This window comes from Phyllostomus discolor, chromosome 8 (assembly GCF_004126475.2).
Source record: "Phyllostomus discolor isolate MPI-MPIP mPhyDis1 chromosome 8, mPhyDis1.pri.v3, whole genome shotgun sequence".
NCBI classification, from domain to species: Eukaryota; Metazoa; Chordata; class Mammalia; order Chiroptera; family Phyllostomidae; genus Phyllostomus; species Phyllostomus discolor.
Genome location: NC_040910.2, coordinates 77,610,202 through 77,630,812, shown reverse-complemented (window position 1 = coordinate 77,630,812; position 20,611 = coordinate 77,610,202). Strand labels below are relative to the sequence as shown.

At 56.4% G+C, this 20,611-nt stretch overlaps 1 protein-coding gene and 1 long non-coding RNA gene across 4 annotated transcripts in view; one reads left to right on the top strand and one right to left on the bottom strand.

The window, feature by feature from the left end:
* Window positions 1-20,611, top strand: part of ABR (ABR activator of RhoGEF and GTPase) — a 172,800-nt gene that overhangs the window by 25,468 nt on the left and 126,721 nt on the right. Inside the window, exon 1 of one of the 3 annotated variants that reach the window (XM_028519033.2) lies at window positions 9,725-10,518. The exons of 1 other annotated variant lie outside the window; for it this stretch is intronic. Coding sequence is in view for 1 of the 2 variants with exons in the window: in XM_028519030.2 (XP_028374831.1) it covers window positions 15,957-16,017 (61 nt within the window). In the remaining variant the exon portion in view is untranslated. Of the gene's footprint in view, window positions 1-9,724; window positions 10,519-15,773; window positions 16,018-20,611 lie in introns of those variants that run through there. One more of the 3 variants, XM_028519030.2, reaches the window with a different exon arrangement.
* LOC118502123 lies at window positions 12,137-15,457 on the bottom strand. Its single transcript, XR_004904802.1, has 2 exons — window positions 14,251-15,457; window positions 12,137-14,096 (listed from the first exon to the last, which is right to left on the bottom strand). It is a non-coding gene; the product is annotated as an uncharacterized LOC118502123 (long non-coding RNA).

Below are 20,611 nucleotides of genomic sequence, written 5' to 3'. Positions count from 1 at the left end.
ACCGAGCCACAGCAGTCTGGGCTAGCTGGCATTTCCCGATTGCATTTGATGAAGGCACTGTGCTGGGTATCTCACCTCCGTTATCTCATTTGATCTTCTCAGTCATCTCAAGGCAATTACCATTAGGATCCTCATTTTAACTGAAAGAAACTGAGGCCCAGAGAAGTTGAATTACTTAGGGACATGAGGTTTTGCATGCAGGTCGGTTCGGTCTCCAGCACCCCCACTCTGCCCTAAACCATTAAAGCCTACAGCCAGAGCAGCAGCAGCTGAGAAACCTCCCCGCAGAGCCAGTACTGACATGAGCAGCTTTGGGTGACTCTGCTGCCTGCAGGGGACCCAAGGTCTGGCAGCAGTGCCCAGGGGAATCAGCAGGTGTTCGTACCTCCCCCCAACCCTCCCACCAGGCACCTGGGAGGGACGGGCGAACCCTAGGCGAGAGGTTCAGAGAAGAACCACTACTACTGTGCTGGCAGTTCTGCTTTTGTGAAAGTATCAGTCTCCACCTTGGCTGGGAAACAGGAACCTTTTGACAAGATTGGCATAACTGATCCCTGGCCCAAGCTGTGGCGTTCTCCTCCTGGCTATCAGTCCTGCTCTATCAGCAGCCGTGCCCAGTAGATAGGGTTTCTGCCCGGCACGGTGCCCCAGCCCCGCTGGCTGAGTGTGCAGGGGAATTCACCTGGGCATTGCCTAACTTCACCTGCTGCTCTGGCCAGGATTGCTGTCTTAGAGGGAATTTCACGGATTTATCTTGGCCATGTGGGGGCTTCCAAAATCAGAAAAGCTTATGAAGCCTGCGGCCACTTGGGGGGTTTGTGAGAAGCAGAAGGCTCTCTCCCCACTCCCTCTCCTAGAGCTTCCTGGTCAGTGTGCCCAGAATGGGTCTGCATCTCAGGGTGGCTGGGCACGTCCTGGGGCAGTGAGGTACCCCCTGGCCTCTGACCACTGACGCTTTGTCTTCTTAGCCCAGGGTGTTGGGCATGCATTGGCATTTCCTGCCTGTGCCACGATGCGACAAAGCTTGGAAAGGACTTCTCTCTCCTGTCCTCCTAAGATTGTGATGGCAAACCCAGCCTTTCGCTCCTTTTGTCCCTGTGAGGGGTTCGGGATTGGGCAGCGACCTCAAGCCTAACTTTCTCTTCACAGTTCTCACTGTGCCTCCCTCCCCTCCTCCTCAGTTTCCATGGCTAAAGGACTGCTATCAGTAACACAGCCCGCCCCCGCCCACCCCCAGTGCGGGGTGGGTAGCCCTAACCAACCCCAAGATTTCCTCCTAATCTCAAAGCTGTTGCCCTGCCAGAGGAAGGAAGAGGCCGGAGGCCCCATCAGGAGTAGTTCTCAGCTTCCTACTGAGAACACCAGGGACGAGACTTGACCTGTCTCTGGTGTCCCTGGACAGCTCTGACAAGCAGGTGGCGTTCCTCCCACCCCGAGGAACCGGACACATCTCACTTGCATCGTGAACAAGCTTGGCTGAGGAGCTGGAGTTTCCCTCTGGGGCCTCATCTTTGTGTTTGGGACCAAGCAGCCCCCGAGCGAAGAAAGGTTATCTAGGTTTCGCTCATCCACTGAACGCTCATCCTGCTGGACGTAACAGGACAGGGGGAGAGAGTTGGGACTGGCCAAGAGCCAGCGGCTGCAGAATTCCTGAGCATAGTCCTGAGACCTGCTTTGACTATAACTATGTGAAGGCCCCCACCATGTGTATGCCAGAAAGGGCTGGAGAGCGCTAAGCAAGGCAGTGCATTTCAAAATTGTTTTTAGTGCGGCTTTATTACCTTTACAACAGGACAAAAGAACTGAATAAACTTAAAGTTTAAAAAACACCTCAGCAGTTTATGTGGTTCACACCTTCTGTGTGGTCTTTCAATGACATGTGACATACATACAAATGAGCAAATGACAGGGTGCTAATTGCAGTGTGGCTTCTGAGCCAGGAGCCTGGGTGTTCCTCTCTGCAGGACCTCAGCAGGCCCGTGGTTCGTCTGTTTCCCGTTCTTCCCTGCCACGCAGGGCTGAAGAGAACTTTCGTTTATCAGAACAAGGTGTCTGTGACCCTGACCTGATCGAAGCTTCCAGAACTTCACCAGCTCCCTCCGAAGAACAAGGGTCCGAGAGGGAGATAGCCTTGTCCTTGGGACCAGGCACCTGCCTGTGTTCACAGGATCAGGGAGGCCAGGTGGAAAGGCAGCTACTGGCGGGGGCGGGGGGGGGGGGGGTGTCTTGGGCCGTGTTCTCCTCCACAGGCAGAACCTCTTCCTCTTTGATCCTGGAAACCGCACTAGAAATGCGCAGAGGAGCTGCCTTGGCTAGAGGCGCCCTCAGGCGCTGATGTTGGGGTTAGTGGTCGTTGTAGGCAGTCGGGGCTCCTTGAGGCCTGGGAGGAGACGTGGGCAGCTGGTGTGTGTAGCTCCAAGTGTGGCCTCCGAGGCCACGTCAGGGGAGTCAGGAGCTCTGAGGGCCGGGGCATCTGTGTGGCTGCTTCCTCATCTGTGGTCAGCCGTGGCAGGTGGCAGATAGGGTCTCTTTTACCAAAGCAGCCCAGAGAAAACCAGCCCAGCCTCCCTAAGGGCCCCTAAAGACCTAACCTCCCATGTGGAGGCTCTGGTGCAGCCGCAGCCTCTAGCATGGCTCTGCTCCAACAGGCAGTAGATGCATTTGCCCAGAGAGCCAGGGACCCAAGTGGCAAAGCGGGCCTGGAGCCATGTCTAGCTGGTGTTAAGAGGAGGCACTATGTCCTTCCTGGTCTGTATGGAATGGTTGCTTCTCCCTTCTGCTTTGGGTTGCCTGGCACAGAGCCTGTGCACAGGGGCCACTTGCAAGGAATTATTCTCTGGGGCGACTGAAAACCAAGTCATGATCTCATCTGGGCCTGCGCTGGTCTCCCTGGGTGGTCCCAGGCTCCCTGTGGCTGCAGGGAGTGGACAGATGCCACACAAGGCTCTGGGGTCCAGGGAAGGGTCCCCCTCCTCACACCCTTCCCCCGCTTGGGTGACCTGTAGTTACTCTCATGTGATGAGCCTGTGGTTTTGTGGAGGAAAGACACTTGCAAAATCAGAAATAGGAACCTGGAAAAATAACTCAGTGGGGCATGTGGGGGATTGGGCAATGAGTTGTCTAGGAGATTTGGGGCCCTGGGAGGAGGGTTAGGGTGAGCAACCAGGTTTCCTGTGAGTCATGGCTGAGACCTAAGGGGGTCCTTGGAGCGTGAGACTTTGGAGGGATCAGGAGGCAGGGTGACAGTGTCTTCCTGTCTTGGACCTGTTAGACTGGAAGTTGGGCACAGGGTCCACCCTGGAAGGGGTGGGCGGAGGTAGGACTTTGAAATCTTTCTTCAAGAAGCTAAGGCTGCTGCAGCCTTAGCTTCCCCAACCATTCCCCTTTCCACCCCAGAGCATGAGATCGGGCCTTTTCCTGGTGGAAAAGGAATAGGAGTCATTCAGAATAGGAATCATTCTTTTTAAAGGCTCCTTACAAAACTCACCTGGACCTGGGGCCAGGCAGGGTTGGAGGCTGCCTTTGTGGGAGAGATGCCTCAGAGACTAGGTGACCCTGCAGCACTGGGGGTGGGCGTGGCCCTCCAGTGGGTGCTTGGCCCCGGGGGCATTGCAGGGGAACTGGGATTCCTCAGAGCATTTGCCTTTTTGAGTTCTGTGAGAAGGTTTTCTCAAATCCAGGGTCCTTCCTTAGGAAAGTGAATCTCTTAGACCGCAGCTGGCGCTGTTGCCTTCCTCCAGTGGCCTCTCGCCCTGTCCAGAGACTGAGTGTGCTGGTCCTCTTCTCCAGGGCCAGAGCAGCGGAGACATGAAAATTTGGATGAGGCAGGTGGAGAGCTGATACCCCAAATTTTTCCTGCATTCCCCTGAGAAATTAGCTAAGGAATAATTTTCCTTAAAATGGTCCTTACAGTCCCTGGCTGAACCTGGGCCAGGCAGGGCTGGGAGCTCCCCTTGGGAGAGCCGAGCCCTGGAGACTAGGTAGCTCTCGCGGCATCGGGAACACCCTCGCCACCAGGCACTGTCTCCTGGGCAGGCCTCGAGCCCACGGAGCAACAGAGGACCCAAGAGCTTGTCAGACTCTGGTTGAGGAGAAAGAGGGTAGAAATGCATCGTTGTGTCTTCTTTGCCCTGCCACTTCCCCTGGAGTGCAGTTTTAAGAGCTCTGCTGATAAATTCCTATTAGTGTCAGATGCCAGTGCTACCTGGTGTGTTCAGGAGCTCGGCTGCCTCGACAGTGAAGAATCTTGTGATGTCAAAGGCTGGGATGCTTTCTGCAGCATCTCGACTGGTAGGCAGGTGCAGTCATGTGGTACCTGTCTTGGCTCAGGCTGCTATAACAAAATGTCATAGACGGGGCGGCTTAAACAATAGACATTTATCTCTCACAGTGCGGTAGGCCTAGAAGTCCAAGATCAAGGTTCTTTTTTTTTGTTTTTAAGATTTTATTTATTTATTTTTAGAGAGAGGAGAAGGGAGGGAGAAAGAGAGAGAGAGAAACATCAGTGTGCAATGTGGGGTTGCCTCTCGAATATTTCCCACCAGGGACCTGGCCTACAATCCAGGCATGTGCCCTGAGTGGGAATTGAACCAGTGACCCTTTAGTTTGCAGGCTGGCAGTCAGTCTACTGAGCCATACCAGCCAGGGCAAGATCAAGGCTCTTGATGAGGGCTATCTTCCTGGCTTGCAGTCTGCCACCTCCTTGCTGTGTCTTCACGTAGCAGAGAGAGGAAGTGAGAGAGAGAGTGCTCTGGTCTCCTTCTCTTCTCATAAGGGCACTGATCCCATCACGGACACCGCACTCACGACCTCATCTAAACTCAATCACCTCCCAAAGGCCTCACCGCCGAACTCCATCACTTTGGGGATCAGAGCCTCAGTCTGTGAGTTTTGGGGGGACACATTCAGTCCACAACAGTGGTTGGGGAGCTTGGCTCTGGACCCACTCAGATCCGAGTGTGAACTTGACTCTCTCCCTTATGGGAGGTGTGACCTTGAGCCTCTTCTATAAAGTGAGAATAATGACTGTGTCTTCCACTCAGAGGGATCACGTACTAACAATTAAAGTGACATAAAAACAGTGGATTGATGGTTACCAGCAGCTGAGGTGGGGGTGGGAACATGTTGGACAAGGTTACGAACTTTCAGGTGTAAGCCGAATGAATGCTGGGGACCTAATATACAGCATGGTGACTCTAGTGAACAGTACTCTCTCTATTGTATGCTTACAGTTTTTACAGAGAGAAGATCCTAAATGTTCTCAACACACACACACACACACACACAGAGGTAACTGTGAGGTAATGGATGCATCGGATGTGTTAACTGATTTTATTGTGCTAATAATTTCACGATACATACTTGTATCAAGTCATCACACTGGTTACCTTAAACTTGCACAATGTCACTGGCCAATTATATCTCAACAAACCTGGGAAGAATAAAGTGAGAGGGAAGGTAATGTACTTAACACACCGCCTAGAACGTAAGTAGTGAAGCCGGGGACGCACTGACCGAAGGAAGGGCTTTCAGGGACTGGACGCCTCAGCCTGCAAACACAGGAAGGGCAGGTGGGCCTGAACCTTCGTGAGTGAGTGTTGAATTTGCGAGTGTGAGGGTGGGGGTGGGGAAGGTGTCCCAGAAAGGCTTCTTTATAAAGACAGGCCTAAGAAAAGCTACAGATTCTGCTGCATCCCTGAATTCACGCCGAGGCCGCATGTTGCATTCGCAGCAGCCTGCGCAGTGTGCCCTGGTTCCCAAAAGAACCTTCTCCATCAGCCATCCGTGCTGTTCCCCTCTTCACTCCCATATTGCCTCTGTGTCATTGTTTATGCGCTTTGCCCCTCCAGAATGCCCTGCCTCCCCATCCCACCACTTTTGTCAATGATGCAGTATATTAGGTGTCCTTCCCGGCCCCAGTCCAAATGGCATTTCCTCCGAGAAGCACTGGGTTATTAACTCAGATCAAAGTGGTCACCGTGCTTCTCCGCCCATAACATACCGTCCAGGCCATTATCTGGACCCACACCAGACTCTGCCTTGCCTCTTGGTGACTTCCGGGCATGTCTTAAGTCCACTCTCAAACATCATAGGCAAAGGGACCCTGTTTCATATAGGGCTCAGAGAATATTCGACGAGCAAAGCAATAACTTTTCTAGCCCTCAACGCCCACTGCACTTCCTGAAATATTGGGACCTGAGGGGTGGGAAAGAGGAACGTTTTTCCTCTCCCTTAGCACCTATTTTCTGGTCATCTACCTCTTGGGAATCATGGACAGGATGGCTTTCATTCCTGCATGTCAGGGTGAGCAGACCAACGCCCAGAGAGGGAAAGGAAGTCCCACTGGGTCACACAGCAAGTTAGTGGCAGAGCTAGGCCCTAGACTCAGGGTGTGCTCAGTTCAGTTCTCTCTTCTGTTGAGAGAGGCAGTGGAGTGTTGAGGGGCGAAGACGTGGGTTCTGGAGCGCTCGGGGGTTACTGTGATAATTCAGCAGTTTAATACATGCAGAGTCCTTCGATCAGCCCCAGCATGGAAAGCACAAAGTAAGACTTGGTTGCTATCACCCTGATTATCCCTCTGCCTGTCTTTGACAGCCACTACCTCCTACTGCCTGGTCCCTTCATTCAGGGGCGAGAAGAACCCCGAGGGGACGATGCCAGACACCCTCACTAGGCAGCAGGTAGCTTAGCGGACTAACCTTCTGGGTTACTGGCCCCAAGGGTCTAGGGTGATTTTCTGGACCATCACAGACTCAAGGCCCAACAAACCCATCCTATTTGTTTCTCTGTCTCAGTGAAGGGGAAGTGAAAGGGAGTGTTCTCCCCTCATGGCAGGTGCCCGGCAGACCAGCTGAGTCTGAAGCAGTGTGCCCTCAGGCCTGCCCAGTGCTCACCACGGCTTGGTGGGTGCGGCAGCCACAGAGGCCTGCCTGAGCCCTGTCTGTCCGTCTGTCTGTCTGTCAGGCAGGCAGTCCGCAGACCCTCTCAAGCCAGACAGGTCCTTGGCTTTCATCATATTTCTCCCATCACTAAGCTGAAAGCAAGGTTTCCCATCTGTCTGGTTGGAGGGGCATCCAAGTCCTCTCTGGGAGCCTGTGGGTGACAGCTTCAGTCTACACCCCCCTGAGACGGGGAGGTGAGCAATTGCTGCAGCCAACCAGAAGCTTCTTCCTCAGATTCCCAACCTCTGCACCTTCCCAGACAGCAGGAGACGCAGGGCGGGCACCCACCCAGAGACTGCCCTTCCCCAGGGGAGAGCTACAGTGTGCCTCCCTCCTGTGAAAACAAATTTAATTGCAAATTTGGGACAGGCCTAAGAGAAGGACTGTGAGAATCGAGACCAAAGTTCCCTTAGTGGGCTGAGCCGTTTCTGGGTTTCTATCCCACTTCTACGTGGGAGTCTGATTGGCTAAAAAAGAGTGCAGCACCAAATGCTGGCCGCGTAGTGAGGGAGCCCTGTGCATTGGGGAGTTTGTAGGTGGGGTTTCGTGTGAGCAGTTGGAGAATTAATTGGAGCAGAAATTCTCCTGCCCCAAATCTGATTCTCTGATCCTGTTGTTTTTTTCTGAGTCTTTCCGGAGAGTGTGGCCATTCTGTATGTGACATCCAAGCCGGCCCAGACAGCTCTTTTCCAGCTGGAAGCTGGGCTGGCTGAAGCGTCTGTCCTCCCTCAGTCCAGGCCCTTTGCGACCAGGAACATATTTGGTCTTCATTGAAATCACGACTCAGGGTGCCAGGGTGACAGTGGTGAACAAGAGCGACGTGCTTCCTGACCCCTCAGAGCCCTCAGTCTAGCAAGAGACAGCGGCACTGAGGCGCTCACAGGAGCACCGGGGAATCCGGAATGCAGGCATCCTGGTCTGGTGGTTAGGGAGAGCACCCCACCAGAAGTGATGTTTAAATTAAGACCAGCAGGAAGAATAGGAAATATCTAGGCAGAGTGGGGTGTGGAGCATTTTAGCCAGAGATACCAGCTTGTGCAAAAGTTCTGAAAAAGTTCTGCAGAGAACAAGGAGGAGAGCTTGCCAGAGGAAGCTGAGAGGAGGGGCAGGGGCCAGGCCCCAGGGCCTGGAGCGTCCTCAAGAGGGTGTGGGTGTTCATTCTGACAGCGATGGGAAGCCATAGGCGGGTCTTCAACAGGAGTGACCCGCCAGGTGTGTTTCAGAAAGTGCTGTCTAGTTTCTGTGAGCTGCTGGGAAACTTTTCCCTCCCACGGATCCTTCTAGCAATGATAGCGGCCTCATGAGCCTGGGGCTGCTCAAGCGAACAGACCTGGCTCAAATGTGACCTCTGTGCAGCTTTCACTGTCACCACAGCCAGAGTTCCAGTCTTCCATCCTCCCGTCACTAAGACACAAGTTTCGTAGGTTGGTTTCTCACAGTCAGCACCAGACTGAGTTCGTGAGACTGAGCTCACCAGCTCAGGACAGGGGGCAGTGACCTGGGAAAAGGGGAAATTGGGAGGCACGAAACTGCGGAACCAGAATATGGAAGTGCCTTATGTAAAAGATGCATGTCCTGGGACAGTCTGGGGACGGGGTGCAGGGCTGGCTGAGTCACCCCTGCAGGAAGAGAGTCAAAGGTGGTCCCTTGGGGGAACTGTGTGGCTGGTCGTCTGTGATTTCTTCTCAGAGACTCTCTGCTGGTTTCTGGCCCGCTGAGTCTGTCTGCTTCCCCCTTCCCAGGGTCCTAGTGACTCGGTGCAGGCTGGGTGCGAGCATGTGCCGAGCTTCTGGGGAAGGGCAGCCAGGGACACCGGCATCCCTTGAGAAGGTGGCCTGGGCCAGACCACTCCCTCTCTCTACCTCTAAGATTATAAAGCTAAAATTCAGGGAGGGCATCAAAGGCAGAATGCTGAGGACAGGAAGAACAAGGAAGTGTGAGCTGGCCCTGTAACCATCCTCAGTTCCCCATAACCAAGTAGTGTTCTTACCACTGTTGGCATTTGGGGACAGACATCCTTTGGGACAGTTCTGCGTATTGCAGGACATTTTGACATCTCTGACTTTAAAATGCTCCTACGTGGTGGTTTTGGTTGTGGTGCGCAGATGTTTGGGAGGTGGCAGGATGGAGAGAAACAGAAAAAGAACTCATGGAAAAAATGTATTTCTCAGTGGACAGTAAAAAAAAAAAAAGGCTGCTATACTTTGCAATGGAACACTACACAGCTGTAAAAAAGAAGGAACTCTTACCCTTTGTGACAGTGTAGTTGGACCTGGAGAGTTTTATGCTAAGTGAAATAATCCAGACAGAGAAAGACATATCCCATTAATCTATTAATGCTGTCATTAATAGGTGAAATCTAATCAACAAAAGAAACTGACGGACAAAATAGAACCAGAGGTCTGGGTACACAGAACAGACTGATAGGTCTCAGAGGGGAGGTGGATGGGAGGGGGGGCACTGGGTAAAAGAAGGTGGGGAGATTAGCCGAAGAACATGTATGCATAGCCCGTGGACACAGACAGTAGCTGGTGAAGGCTGGGGGTGGGGGAGAGGGCCAGGTGGGTGGAGGTGGGCAAAGAGGGGGACATGGGGACATCGGTTATAGTGTCAACAATAAAAAGAGTGCACCTGCACATTTTCAGATGCTACCAACTGCCTCTTCCCCAACCGAGAACCACTGTCCCGTGTTTGTGGGGACAGGGTAAGCATAGCTGTGCTTCAGATCCTGCAATTGGCAAGCGGGGAGCCTGGGAAAATCCCCCCATTTGAAAATATCTTAGGGAAGGTTTTGTCCCGTGGGATGGTTTTTCTTCTCAGGCCACCAATGGGGGCTCCTGCTGTCTCCTGACCTCAAATGGAGTTCCTGCTGACTTCCCTAGCCTTGTTGCTGTGTGGAATCTGTGGACTAAGCTTCGATTTTAGCGCAGGCTTTTCCAGGCCTCTTAGCTGGACCGCTCCTGGAGGCTGAAGAGCTGCTTTGCTGAGCCACCAGAGGGCGCTCCGGGGCCCCCCGCTGTCTGCCGCAGGAGCGCTGGTAGCAGGAGTGACTGCAGAGGGAACTTGCCTTAAAGAGGCCTGGTCCTTAAAGAGACAGGGCCACACACCCACGAACTTGAACGGTAACACCTAAGCGAGACTCCACCAATGACGAGTACCAGTGACCAGACTCTGATGCTCCTTCATCCTTCCTAGCCTTCGTGAATGTTGAGCTGCCGCCTTTGGAGCCTGTCTCCTTGATAGCTTGCCCTCAGCCCCCGTGGCCACTCCTGGGCCTGACAGGGACTGGGTCAGCCTGGTTGGTGGCGTCAGAGCTCCTGGCAGAGCAGCGCAGGCCTGGGACGCATCTGCAGAACTCTGGCTGAAAGAGGAGGAGCACAGCCAGCTTCAGGGGAACCCTGGCCTCAGGAGGGCAGAGGGCCAGCCTGTGAGCTCTGACCCCAGCTGGATTCGCCCCTGCTGTGCTTGGAGCTGATAAGTTCAGAGCCGCTGAACTTTGTCTCTGGGTTTTTGGGACTTAGAGAATCCTTCCGTCTTTTCTACTGGCCTCTTTCCACATGCTGATGAGGATGCTGTGGTGAGTAAACGAGGAAGGGGCTCCAGATGGTACCATTGAGCCCTCTGATCAACTCTCTAGGAAACCTCTCATGTTGACCCCCTGGGTGGTGCAAGCTGGGCCATGTGGGGTAGGGGCCGTTTTAGCTGGGGCTTGCACGAGACTTTCCTGAAAGTGCAGCGTGTTTAATCAAGCTAAGGCAGCGTCTCTGTCCAGAATGCTGGGCTCACTGTGGACCCTGGTCATGGGAGCTGGGCTTCAACACACCCCGGGAATCATGTGGGTATGGGTGAGGAGCTTCCCGGCTACAGTGACCCGGCTGCAGGTCACTGTGCCTTCTCCCGGCCAAGGGAGGCAACAAGGGGTGAATGCTGTTTTCAGGTTTGTATCTTGCAAGAGCTGCAGCTCTTTCCCGTGACTCAAGCTGCCACAAAACTTTGGTAGAGAAAGGAATAACTGGGGAGGACTGAGTTCGTCTGTGCTGCCTGCAGATCTGACTGTCCGCTGCAAAAGCAAGGAGGCTGGGAAGAGGCAGGTGGGAAGAGGGCCAAGGACAGAACTGTTAGGGCAAGTCCTTCTCCCTTAGAGGTGACTCAGAGATTCCACATGTGGACTCTGCCTGGATTCAGAATCTGAGTTCATTTGCAAGGTCACTACCTGCTCGCCAATGGCTTGTCTTTCTGCTTCTGTGGAATGGAGAGGCCTGGGGAATTTTCTTCTTTCAACGCCAAGGATTGAGGGTGAATCTGAGAACAGTAACTGCCACTTTACCATATCAAGGTGGAGGAAATGAAGCACAGAACGGGAAACAGGCCACCCTGGGGTCTGCCAGGAAGCGAAGTGTATGGTCCTGTAGGGCTGGTAGAAAGCCTGGAAGTCATCTGTCTGATCCATCTGGCCACCCACCTGCAGATGTGGAAACTGAGGTGGGAGGGGCCTGAGACTGGCCCAAGGCAGAGAAGCGGTGGGGTCTGGCCGGGACTGGAGTTCAGGAGACTGTCACTGAACTGACTGCATGTAGCTTGTCTCCAGGGTCACCTTCCCTGGTGTAGTAGCTGTGGTTTTCTTTGGGAACCAGCTCTCTTTCTGCTTAATCATTGGTGGCCCTGTGTGTGTGTGTGTGTGTGTGTGTGTGCGCGCTTTGGATTTCTTCCCCCCTTTCTCTTTGTTCGTTTGTTCACTCATTGTAGCCCAATCCAGAGATTACGGTGTGGGCTCTGGATCAGAGTCAGGGTTCATTTCCAAGGTCACCACCTGCTAGCCAATGGCTTGTCTGTCTGTTTCTGTGGCATGGAGAGGACAGTAGTGCCTATCTCGTGGGTTTATTATGAGGATTAAATGAGATAATCTATGCGAAGCACATAGAGCAGTGCCCGAACTTCAGAAGCACTCAACAAATGTCAGCTGTTGTTCATTTTATTTATTCAACATGTATTATTGAGTGCCAATCTGTTGGGCTTTTGACCGAAAGCTGATCTGGGGGCACAGTGTGGTTACAGCTGCTTCGGAGGCCTACCTGAGTCTCGTCCGCCCACTGGATCCCATGAAAAGAGATGCAGCCTCAGCTTTTAGAGAGCTGATCTGCCGTGGAGGGTGAAAACTCTTGGTTCTTTGGCTATCACAGTCTGCTCTTTCTTTGTGTTTTGTTTTATTTTAATTTGAATGCAAAGAGCTCCACCCTCCTGGCTGCCTGTACACCCAACCTCTGCTCACTGGCGCTCCCTGCTGGCCCCAGAGTGGAGAGAGGCAAGTGGATATTCTCTTTACCAGCAGTGTCCTCTGGGGGATTGAGGCAGCGGAGACTCAGGGTTGGTGGTGGGGTTGCGGGGGAGGGCTCCTTGCTGTGCACAGCGGAGCTGGGTTGCCAACAGTGAGGAGGGAAGAAAAGTGGGAATACCCAGTTTGGGTTCTGTTCTAAGCACAGTCACTGTTTTCCATCCTGGCCAAGCGGCTGGTAGAAAGAAGAGTTGGTCGATGGAGGGGCAGTGAATAGCACACTCCTGGGAATTATGTGCGAGGCCTCTGACCTTCAGGATGGGATACAACCTCTTCCCCCTCAGTCCGTCATCATCAGCACTCCTGGCAAGGCGTGGTGGTGAGGCAGGAGCAGGGTAGTCAGCGTGGGAGGTGGGGAGCCCCACACAGCCTGCGGACACAGGCCAGCCCAGAGAGAGGGCTGGGGAAGGTGGAGAGCGTGCACTCATGGGACTGGACGTGAATGGTTAGTGCAGGCCTGGAGGACACCTTGTGGTGGGTGCTGACTCAGGGCCTCGGCTGCGTGGACAGGTCTGCACTCCGCTGAATCAGGGCAGCCTGTCCACAGGAAGGCACCCCTGCTGCTCCGACAGATCGGCGCTGCTGCGCTGCTGCGCTGCTGCTGGCCGAGCACTTCACCTTTGGCAAAATGCAGATGAGAGTAACTCGTTAACTCCTTCCTCCCTAAGATTGGGTCTCCCCCAAACTCCTCCCCTCCCCTCCCCGGATTCTGGAAGTTTCTGCTGCAGTCTGAAGGCACCCTGCTGCTCAAAGGTGTCTCTGTAGCTAAGGCTGGAGTCAGGCTGTGTGCTGTTAGCACCTGCTGAAAGCACCCAGCAGAGGCATCCAGGGAACCAAGAAGTAACCACCCTTTCCTGGGACCTGTGTGAGACAGGTGTATGGTGACGGAAGAGGGCTGGGGGGGGGGGGGGTTCCTGGAAAGTGGTCTCTAACTCATGGACCAGCAAAGATTTCCAGGGGCCTTTGTCACTTTGCTTTCACCAGCCACTGACAGTGCAGGCAGCATGCATGGCATTTAAAAGCATGAGCAGACGGCAACAGGGTTCAAGTCCCAGCCCTCCATTTACTGGCTGGGTGGGTTACTTAGCTGCTCTGTGCCTCAGTTTTCTCATCCGGGAAATGGAGGGAACTGAGGGAGTGAGGGTCACGGTGAGATAATCTTGTAAACAGAACACCGGGACCCGAGCCAGGTGCAGTGCAGTCATTCTCTGTTAGTTATTAGGAGTGTTCCTCTCCGTGGCCCCTGACAGTGCTTTCTCCCTCTACCCTGAACTGTGTCTGGAGTGGGAGGTCCAAGACAGGATTGGACAGAATGTATGCAGGAAAAAGCAAACTATGGCAACGCTAAGGAGAGCGACTGTAACATTTTAGTTTCAAAAATGCTGAAAATAGCTTGCTCAAGCCTTTGTAGATAAAAATGTAAAATGTATGCAAATGTATGTGACTCACAGAAACATGCCTCCATGGCCTGCTCAGAGCCAGTGCCCGGATGTGGCCATCAGGAAAATCCCTGCACTGTGGAGAGAGGGCCGGGGCTGCCTTGGTGGTGGTGGTGGTGGTGGTGGTTGGGGAGGGGGCAGTGCTCCTGGTTCCCTGGACTGTGCTCCTGCTTCTACCTTTCCTCTGCCTTCCGAGAGTCCCACGTGGGTAGAAGAGAGGCCCTGGGCCCCTCTCTGCTCCTGCACGATCCCTGTCCTCCCGCTGGTTCCTCAGAGAGCCTACTTGCTTCCTCTCCCATCCGGGCTCTATTTCTGGAGCATCTCATTGGAGATGTACGCCTCCCTCTCCGCCAAGCTCCAGGTGCCGGCTCGGTCCTCCCAGTCCTGTGTGCAAGGCAGGAGTGGTGGGAGGCTGGTAGCTGAGCAGGGAGGGGCCGCAAGATAGAAGCTGGGGCTGGAGCCTGGGGGGATGGGATAGGGGAGAGCCAAGTGCATGCAGGGAGGGGCCAATGTGACTTGACAGTTCCACGGCAGCTACCTGTGGAGGCTTTCCACAACCCAGAGCATCTCCCGCGGCTGTACCTCCCGACCTGCTGCGTGGCCACCGTCTTCCCCTGGGGCGGCTCTGCAGGCCTCTGCCCAGGCAGCTGCAGGGGCTGGGTGCAGGCTTCCTTTCGGCATCATGGTGAGGGTCTGCTCTCCCCTTAAGAAGATCTAGACTCACAGTTGTTTGGGATGATGAGAGCCTCCTCCCCCATGCTCTGTGGGTGCTGGCAAGACTGCCCCCCACAGAGGGCGGGGGGAGCAGCACCTTGTGGGCCCATCTGTAGAGCTGGGTCCCAGCTTTGCTCTTAAGCTCCTTGGGGGTGGGGGGGGGGGTCACCTCGGTTATCAGAAACCTCACTATGTGAGGTAAAACCAGCACAAATGGCCCGATGCCTCCCTTCCCTTAGACTCGGGAGCTTCAGCCCCTGCTGCCGTGGACCACCCTAGGCTGACCCCACCCCTCCAGCCCCTGCTCTGGAGTCCTTTAGCCTAAGGAGGCCTGCAGAACCGCAAGCTGCCTTGGGTCTCACAGAACCAGCAGCACTCAGGGGACAGGCACCCCCGCCCCACCTCTTCGCTGCTTTTGTGGGGTCTCAGGAGGGATTTTGTTTCTAAAGGTTCGGTTCTCGGAGGCGTCCTGACCCCAGACTTCCCTCCGTTTGTGTGCGGCTGTGTATACACGGTATGCCTCCTGCGCTGTGCTAGGAATCCCCCGAAGGGGACCCTGGAAGGACCCCAGCCTCTCCGGGACCCGGGTTTGTCCTCCGCAGCCCCTCACTCACCCCCAGCCTCTGGCCTTTCTCCAGCCGCCGCCCCTGGAGAGTGGGGCGGGAACGGCCAAGCTGCCAGGTCAAGGGTGTTTAGATAGACGAGGCGTTGTTACGGTTTGGAAGGAAAGAGTCCCTGGGCGGCCAAGGCGGCCCTCCGGCGGGCAGGACATTAACCCCGTCAGCGCCGCCTCGCAGGCTTGCCTAGGGGAGGGGCCTGGCAGCCGCGCCGGCCCCCGAAACTGCGCTTGGAGATCCCGGGGTGGCAGGTGATGTCACCCCTGCGGGCCCGTTGGTCTCCCCGCGGCACCTAGTCTGCGGGTTGCCAGAATTCGGCCGAGCCCAGCGAGGGGAAGAGAAGGAGCCCGGGCCTGCGCCGCCGCGCGGAGAGCCCCGCGGGGCCGCCGCTCCGTTGCCGCGGGCTTGGAGTCCTTCTGGTCCGCGCGTCGGTGGGGACCCGGGCCGCTTCCCCACACCCCCACGGGGCCTGGAGGCGTGCTGCGGCGGGGAGGGGGCGCGAGAGCCTCGCGCAGATTGGTCGCGGCCTCGGCCCCCGCCCCTGGGCGCCGCGCAGCCCCGGGGAAGTTGCTAGTTGGCGCGCGGGCTGCGGGGCCGAGGCTCCTGGATCCGCAGCGGGGCTCCCGCGGCCGCAGTGGCCGGCAGGGCCCCCCGGGGGCGCTCCGCTGCTCTCGCCTGCCCACCCCCGCCCTCCCGGCAGCTCCGGCTCGCTCCTCCCTGCTACCTGTTTCCCTGCCTCCCGCCGCCTCCACCCGGCGCGCGGCAACTTCGGCCTCCAGGGCTGGCCGCCCCTCCCGGCTCCCCTCCGGCCCGCCCGCCAGCCGCCCGCGCCCTCCCTCCTTTGTTGTGCGATGAGGGTCGGGTTTCCGATCTGACCGAGCCGCCGCCGCCCCCGTCGCGCGGAGCCGCGGGCATGGAGCCGCTGAGCCACCGGGGCCTGCCGCGCCTCTCCTGGATCGACACCCTCTACAGCAGTACGTGCGCGCGCGGGCCGGGGAGGCTGGGCGGGAACCGGCCCCGCGCCCCGCCAGGCGCCCGGACCAGCGCGGGGCCCGAGACGCCGGGCTGGTCTGGGGAGCTGGGCGCCGGCTGGGGGCTGCGGGCGCGGCCGGCCAAGGGCCCAGAGGGCGGGGAGGCGCAGGGCCCCCACGATGGGCAACGGATGGGGTCCCCGGAGCGGACTGCAGGCGAGTGGGAGCCGGGCGGGGGACCGACGGGGCCAGGAGAGCTGTGTCACCCCTCTCCCACCTGTTGTGTAGCCCCCCGCCCCCGGGAAGAGGGGAGATCCCTTGTAGGGTGCTGCCCCGCTCCCCGACCCGCTGCTCCTCCTGCCCTTGCCGGAGCAGAAAGGCCGTTTTGGCAAAGTCCTTGGGGCCGGAGTTTGCCACCTCAGGGACGTCCTGAGACGCGCGTGTGTTTCGGGGTGGGGGTGGGCGGGGAGGGAGAGGGTGTGTGTGTGCGGACCTTCGCGGGGGGCCGTTCGGACGAAGGAGCTGAAACCCCCGGCTCCGCAGTCTTTCCTGCCAGCCCCATCACCACCCCCACCTCCACCCCGCCGGCAGGAAAAACGAACCTTTAGGGCTTCTCCACTCCCTCGCTCCCAAATCTGCCGCGATCTTGTGATTGCCCCTGCGCAGCCGCTGGGAATGTGCCGCTGATTACTCGTACATTTGGGGGTGGGGGTAAGCGCCCCCACCCCGCCTCGCTCAGGGGCTGACGCTTACTTGGGTGGCTGATGCACTGCACACCCCTCCCCGCCCCGCCCCGCCCCTGCCTTGAGACACCCTCCCCGACGCTCTCAGTGATGCGGGAAGAGGGTCCTGCGGGCCCCCGCGGAAGACAGGTGGTGGGTTTTCCTCTCCCCTCACTTCAGCAGGACCCTCCCACTCCCGAGCTACTCTCCGAGCCCGAGCCCGGAGGCAGGAGCAGGGCTCTGGCTCTGTGCATGGGTCAAGGGCATTTTTAAGAGCCGACTGGGCTGGAATTCCTTGCAGCGGTCATACGGAAGGTGGCACGAGGCAGTAGACAAGGATGATGCCTTGCACCCACGGTCTTGCCCTGGAGGCTTTTTAGTGTCCAGTATCCAGCCTCTGACCTCTGTACCCTCTTGGGTCACCGTCACTCCTCATACCTGCTTCTCCTCCCACTTCTCCCTCCTCCTCCCCTTCATTCCTTTTTTTCCTTCCTTTTCTCCCCCAGCCCCCACCCCCACCCCGGGAGCTCCCCTTGTGATGGTTCATTCTGCTTTGGTTTTTCAACATCAAAGGGGCAACGCCGGATCCCCTGGGTGTCAGCCCTGCGCCCAGCCCAGCCACTCCATCTGCTCCTTCCCCTGCCGAAGCCAGCACTGTCTGGTGGAGGTCAGGGCCCTCGGCTGTGGGGCGTGTACACACGTGTGTCCCCGTGAACGGGGCCCACATCTGCTCAGAGCCCTGCTGCAGATCACCTCCTGACCCGCAGGAAGGATTAGCGGTCTCCTCTCCGCCGCCCCGCTCCTGCGAATGACAGTCGTAACAATGCCTCGTATTCACACGCTGCTTCCACTTCTGGGTATCTCTGGCTCTTGGTGAAACCTGGTGCTGGCTTCCCTATTTCCCAAAGCACTGGACCCTACAGAAACCTGGCCCTGGCTTCCTCTCCCCTGCTCTGAAGAAGAATCCCAGACCCCATCATTTCCAAGTTTTCCTCTCTCCCCTTTCCCTCTCTGCCCCCCTAAGCAGAGGAGCTACATTGCCTGAGGCTACCTTGAGGATTTCTGACCAGAGGAAGCCAGGACTGGCAAGGGAATTAGACCAGAGGGACTCTTTGGGGATCCTTGTTAACCAGCCCTGGCTCTGGCAGGCTGGCGTCCGTCAGAGCTGTCTGTTACGCTGCTGCGTCTGCGGGGCCCCTGGGCTCCTGGGGGGCAGGCAGCCTGACGGAGGGGTGGGAGGGGGCACTGACTTGGCAGCAATGTGAGGAGTTCCTGCCTCCCTCTTCAAAACAGCGTATTTGAGAGCCGTAGAATGAGGCTTCCTGGGGAGGTGCTGTGCAGTCATGTTTGGGCTGTTAGCCATGAAGTTTCCTCTTGACAAGAGCCTAAATTGAAACAAATACCCGGGCTGTCATTCGCCTGGCAGCAGGGTTCTGTGGCTCCCAGAGGAAGTTCCTCTGCCTCTCGGGAGGCTGTTTACTTACAGGGCTCCCAGTCCTGGGGTGGCAAGACGCTGTGAAAGCCAAATCCGTCAGGAACTGTAAAGGGGATGTACCTAGGGCACAGGGCAGCCAGCGCACTTCTTGGAGACATGAGCTACCCAGTGAGAAAGCTTCCTCCCAAGCACGTGGTGATAGTGTCTAACAGTGAGGATAGCACCTCCTGAGGGCCTGCTCTGTGCCAGGCTCTCTGCGAGGTACTTGGCAGCCATTCTCTCCAGACCTCACAACATGGGCAAGATACGTAGTCTTACTTCCACTTTGCAGAGAGAGAAGCTCAGTGGACTCAAACCATTACCTAAGGTCCCGTAACTGATAATCGACAAAGCCGGCATTCAGATCATAACACTAGGAGGACTCGAATTTCACCTGGTTATGTGCGAGCTTATTCAAGGCCTTGGAATGGTCCAGCAGGTTAAGTGGCCTCAGTAACTCTGACCCCAGCCTGTCCATGTGTCTCTGGCAGGAACTGAGACCTGGTCCTGGAGCCCAGGCAGGGCTGACAGAGGCTCTGAGCTTCCGGAGGCCAGTGATTCTCTTCCCAAGGTGCCCCCCACCCCTCCCTTCACACCCTTCTTGCCTTCAGAGTTACCAGCTCCTTCTGGCTTCAGCATCTGCGCCAGGAGGAGTGTGTCCACGTGCATCATAGGTTGACAGTCATTTGATAGACGGGGCTGCTGCTGCACCCCCGCTCCCCGCCGTGATAGAAGACTTGAAGGGCTGCAGAGTGGTGTCGATTTGCCAGCCTCAAGGAGATGGGTTGGCTCCCAGCTGCCAGAGTGGTCCCGGACTGATTGCCACAGGGGCTCTGCCCCATATGGTGGAGCGGCCGCTGAGGGTTCCAGCCATCCCACTTCCTGTCTCTGTGCCACGAATTTTCCAACGTGAATGTAATGACGTCAGCGTTGCCACCCACCACACCCACCCCCACCCAGCGTCGTGTCTAGATTCTAACCCGGGCTCTAGTGTCCTTCTCGCTGTAGACCTATGATCTTCATTTTATCTTCTTTCTGTCTTTTTCTCATCACCTTTTCTAAGAAACACATCACTTCTTCTTGCTTTTCTTCTTTAGCATGGGATTAGGTTGGATTAAATTAAATTCTGTGGAAGGAATTACCTCAAAACAGGGGCGGGGGGGGAACTGGTGCTCTGAAACCTCCTCCGTCCCGGGAGTGGAGGCAGCTGTCCACACAGACCTGAATTGAGATGTGTGTGCCCCAGGTATGCTAATAAGTTGGCACCTCTTCAAATGGAAAGTCTTTAGCCATATGTTCAGGATTTATTTAAAGAGCTGAGGGCTCATTTAAGGTCCTTTCCTTTGCCATCCCAGCCTCTTTCTTGTCCCGAGCCTTTCAGCTCGGGCCTCAAACATTCCTACCCTATTGAGCCAAACAAAAGCTTGCAGCTCCCGGGACCTCACAGAAAGCAGAACTCGGCCATCTGTTGTTATTAGAACCTACCTTTTGGAGCTCCCGTCTCTTACCCCAAACAGCATTTCCAAGGCACATTTCAGTCTGTTCTGAAATTCTCGTGCCCCTTGCAGACTCACTGCCCGGTCCAGGGGCCACAAAAGCACTTGGGGCTGTGGGGACACAACCCATCTTCAGGTGATCACTGACCTGCCTCAGTTTCCCACCTTACTGCTGTATTAGCCACTGGCCTAGCAGACCTTGTGGGCTTGACCGGAGCCACCCTCGCAGCCAGACCACCCCCCGTGGCTAGTGAGCCCCAGCAGCTGGAGGTCTCCTTGCCCTCTGAGTAGCCCCAGTCAGAGCCCCAGCGCGATGGGGCCGCTGCGGGAACCTCATAGGTGGGGCTGGCAGGGGAATGAAGTCATCTGTTCGGAGAAACGTAATTTGTTGTGGTGATTGCTGATGTTGTTCTTCTCTGGAAAGAGGAAGAAACGGCAGGAACGTTCGTGGAGAACTAGCTAGAAGATACGGGTAGGTGGGTAGAAGGTGGGAGAGTCGTGAGAAACACCCACTTGGCCTCGCTCTCGTGGGCGGGTGGAGAGATGGCTGCTCCCTGAGGTCGGTCGGCCCATTTGCTGCAGGATCTGGAGCGCACTCCGTGGGCGAACTCCTGTGAAGGGAGGCCCTGAGATCTCCCGTGGGTGCCACGGCGGTTAACCGGTTAAGGTTTACATAAAGTGCTTTGGAGATAAGGGTGTTATTGAACTGCTCAGCTGTCCAGCTCCTCACGGTCCCCATTGGTGAAAGGCTGGCGGAGGGTTTGGAAGGGGGTGGGAGGGGCAAGGGGACTGGCCGCGGCGGAGAGTCGGACCAGCTCCTGGGTGCGGCCCGGCCCAGGGCCTCACACCCAGTGTGCCCTCCAGCCTTCTTGGTCATAGGAGCGAGTACGAGAGGGGAAAGACAA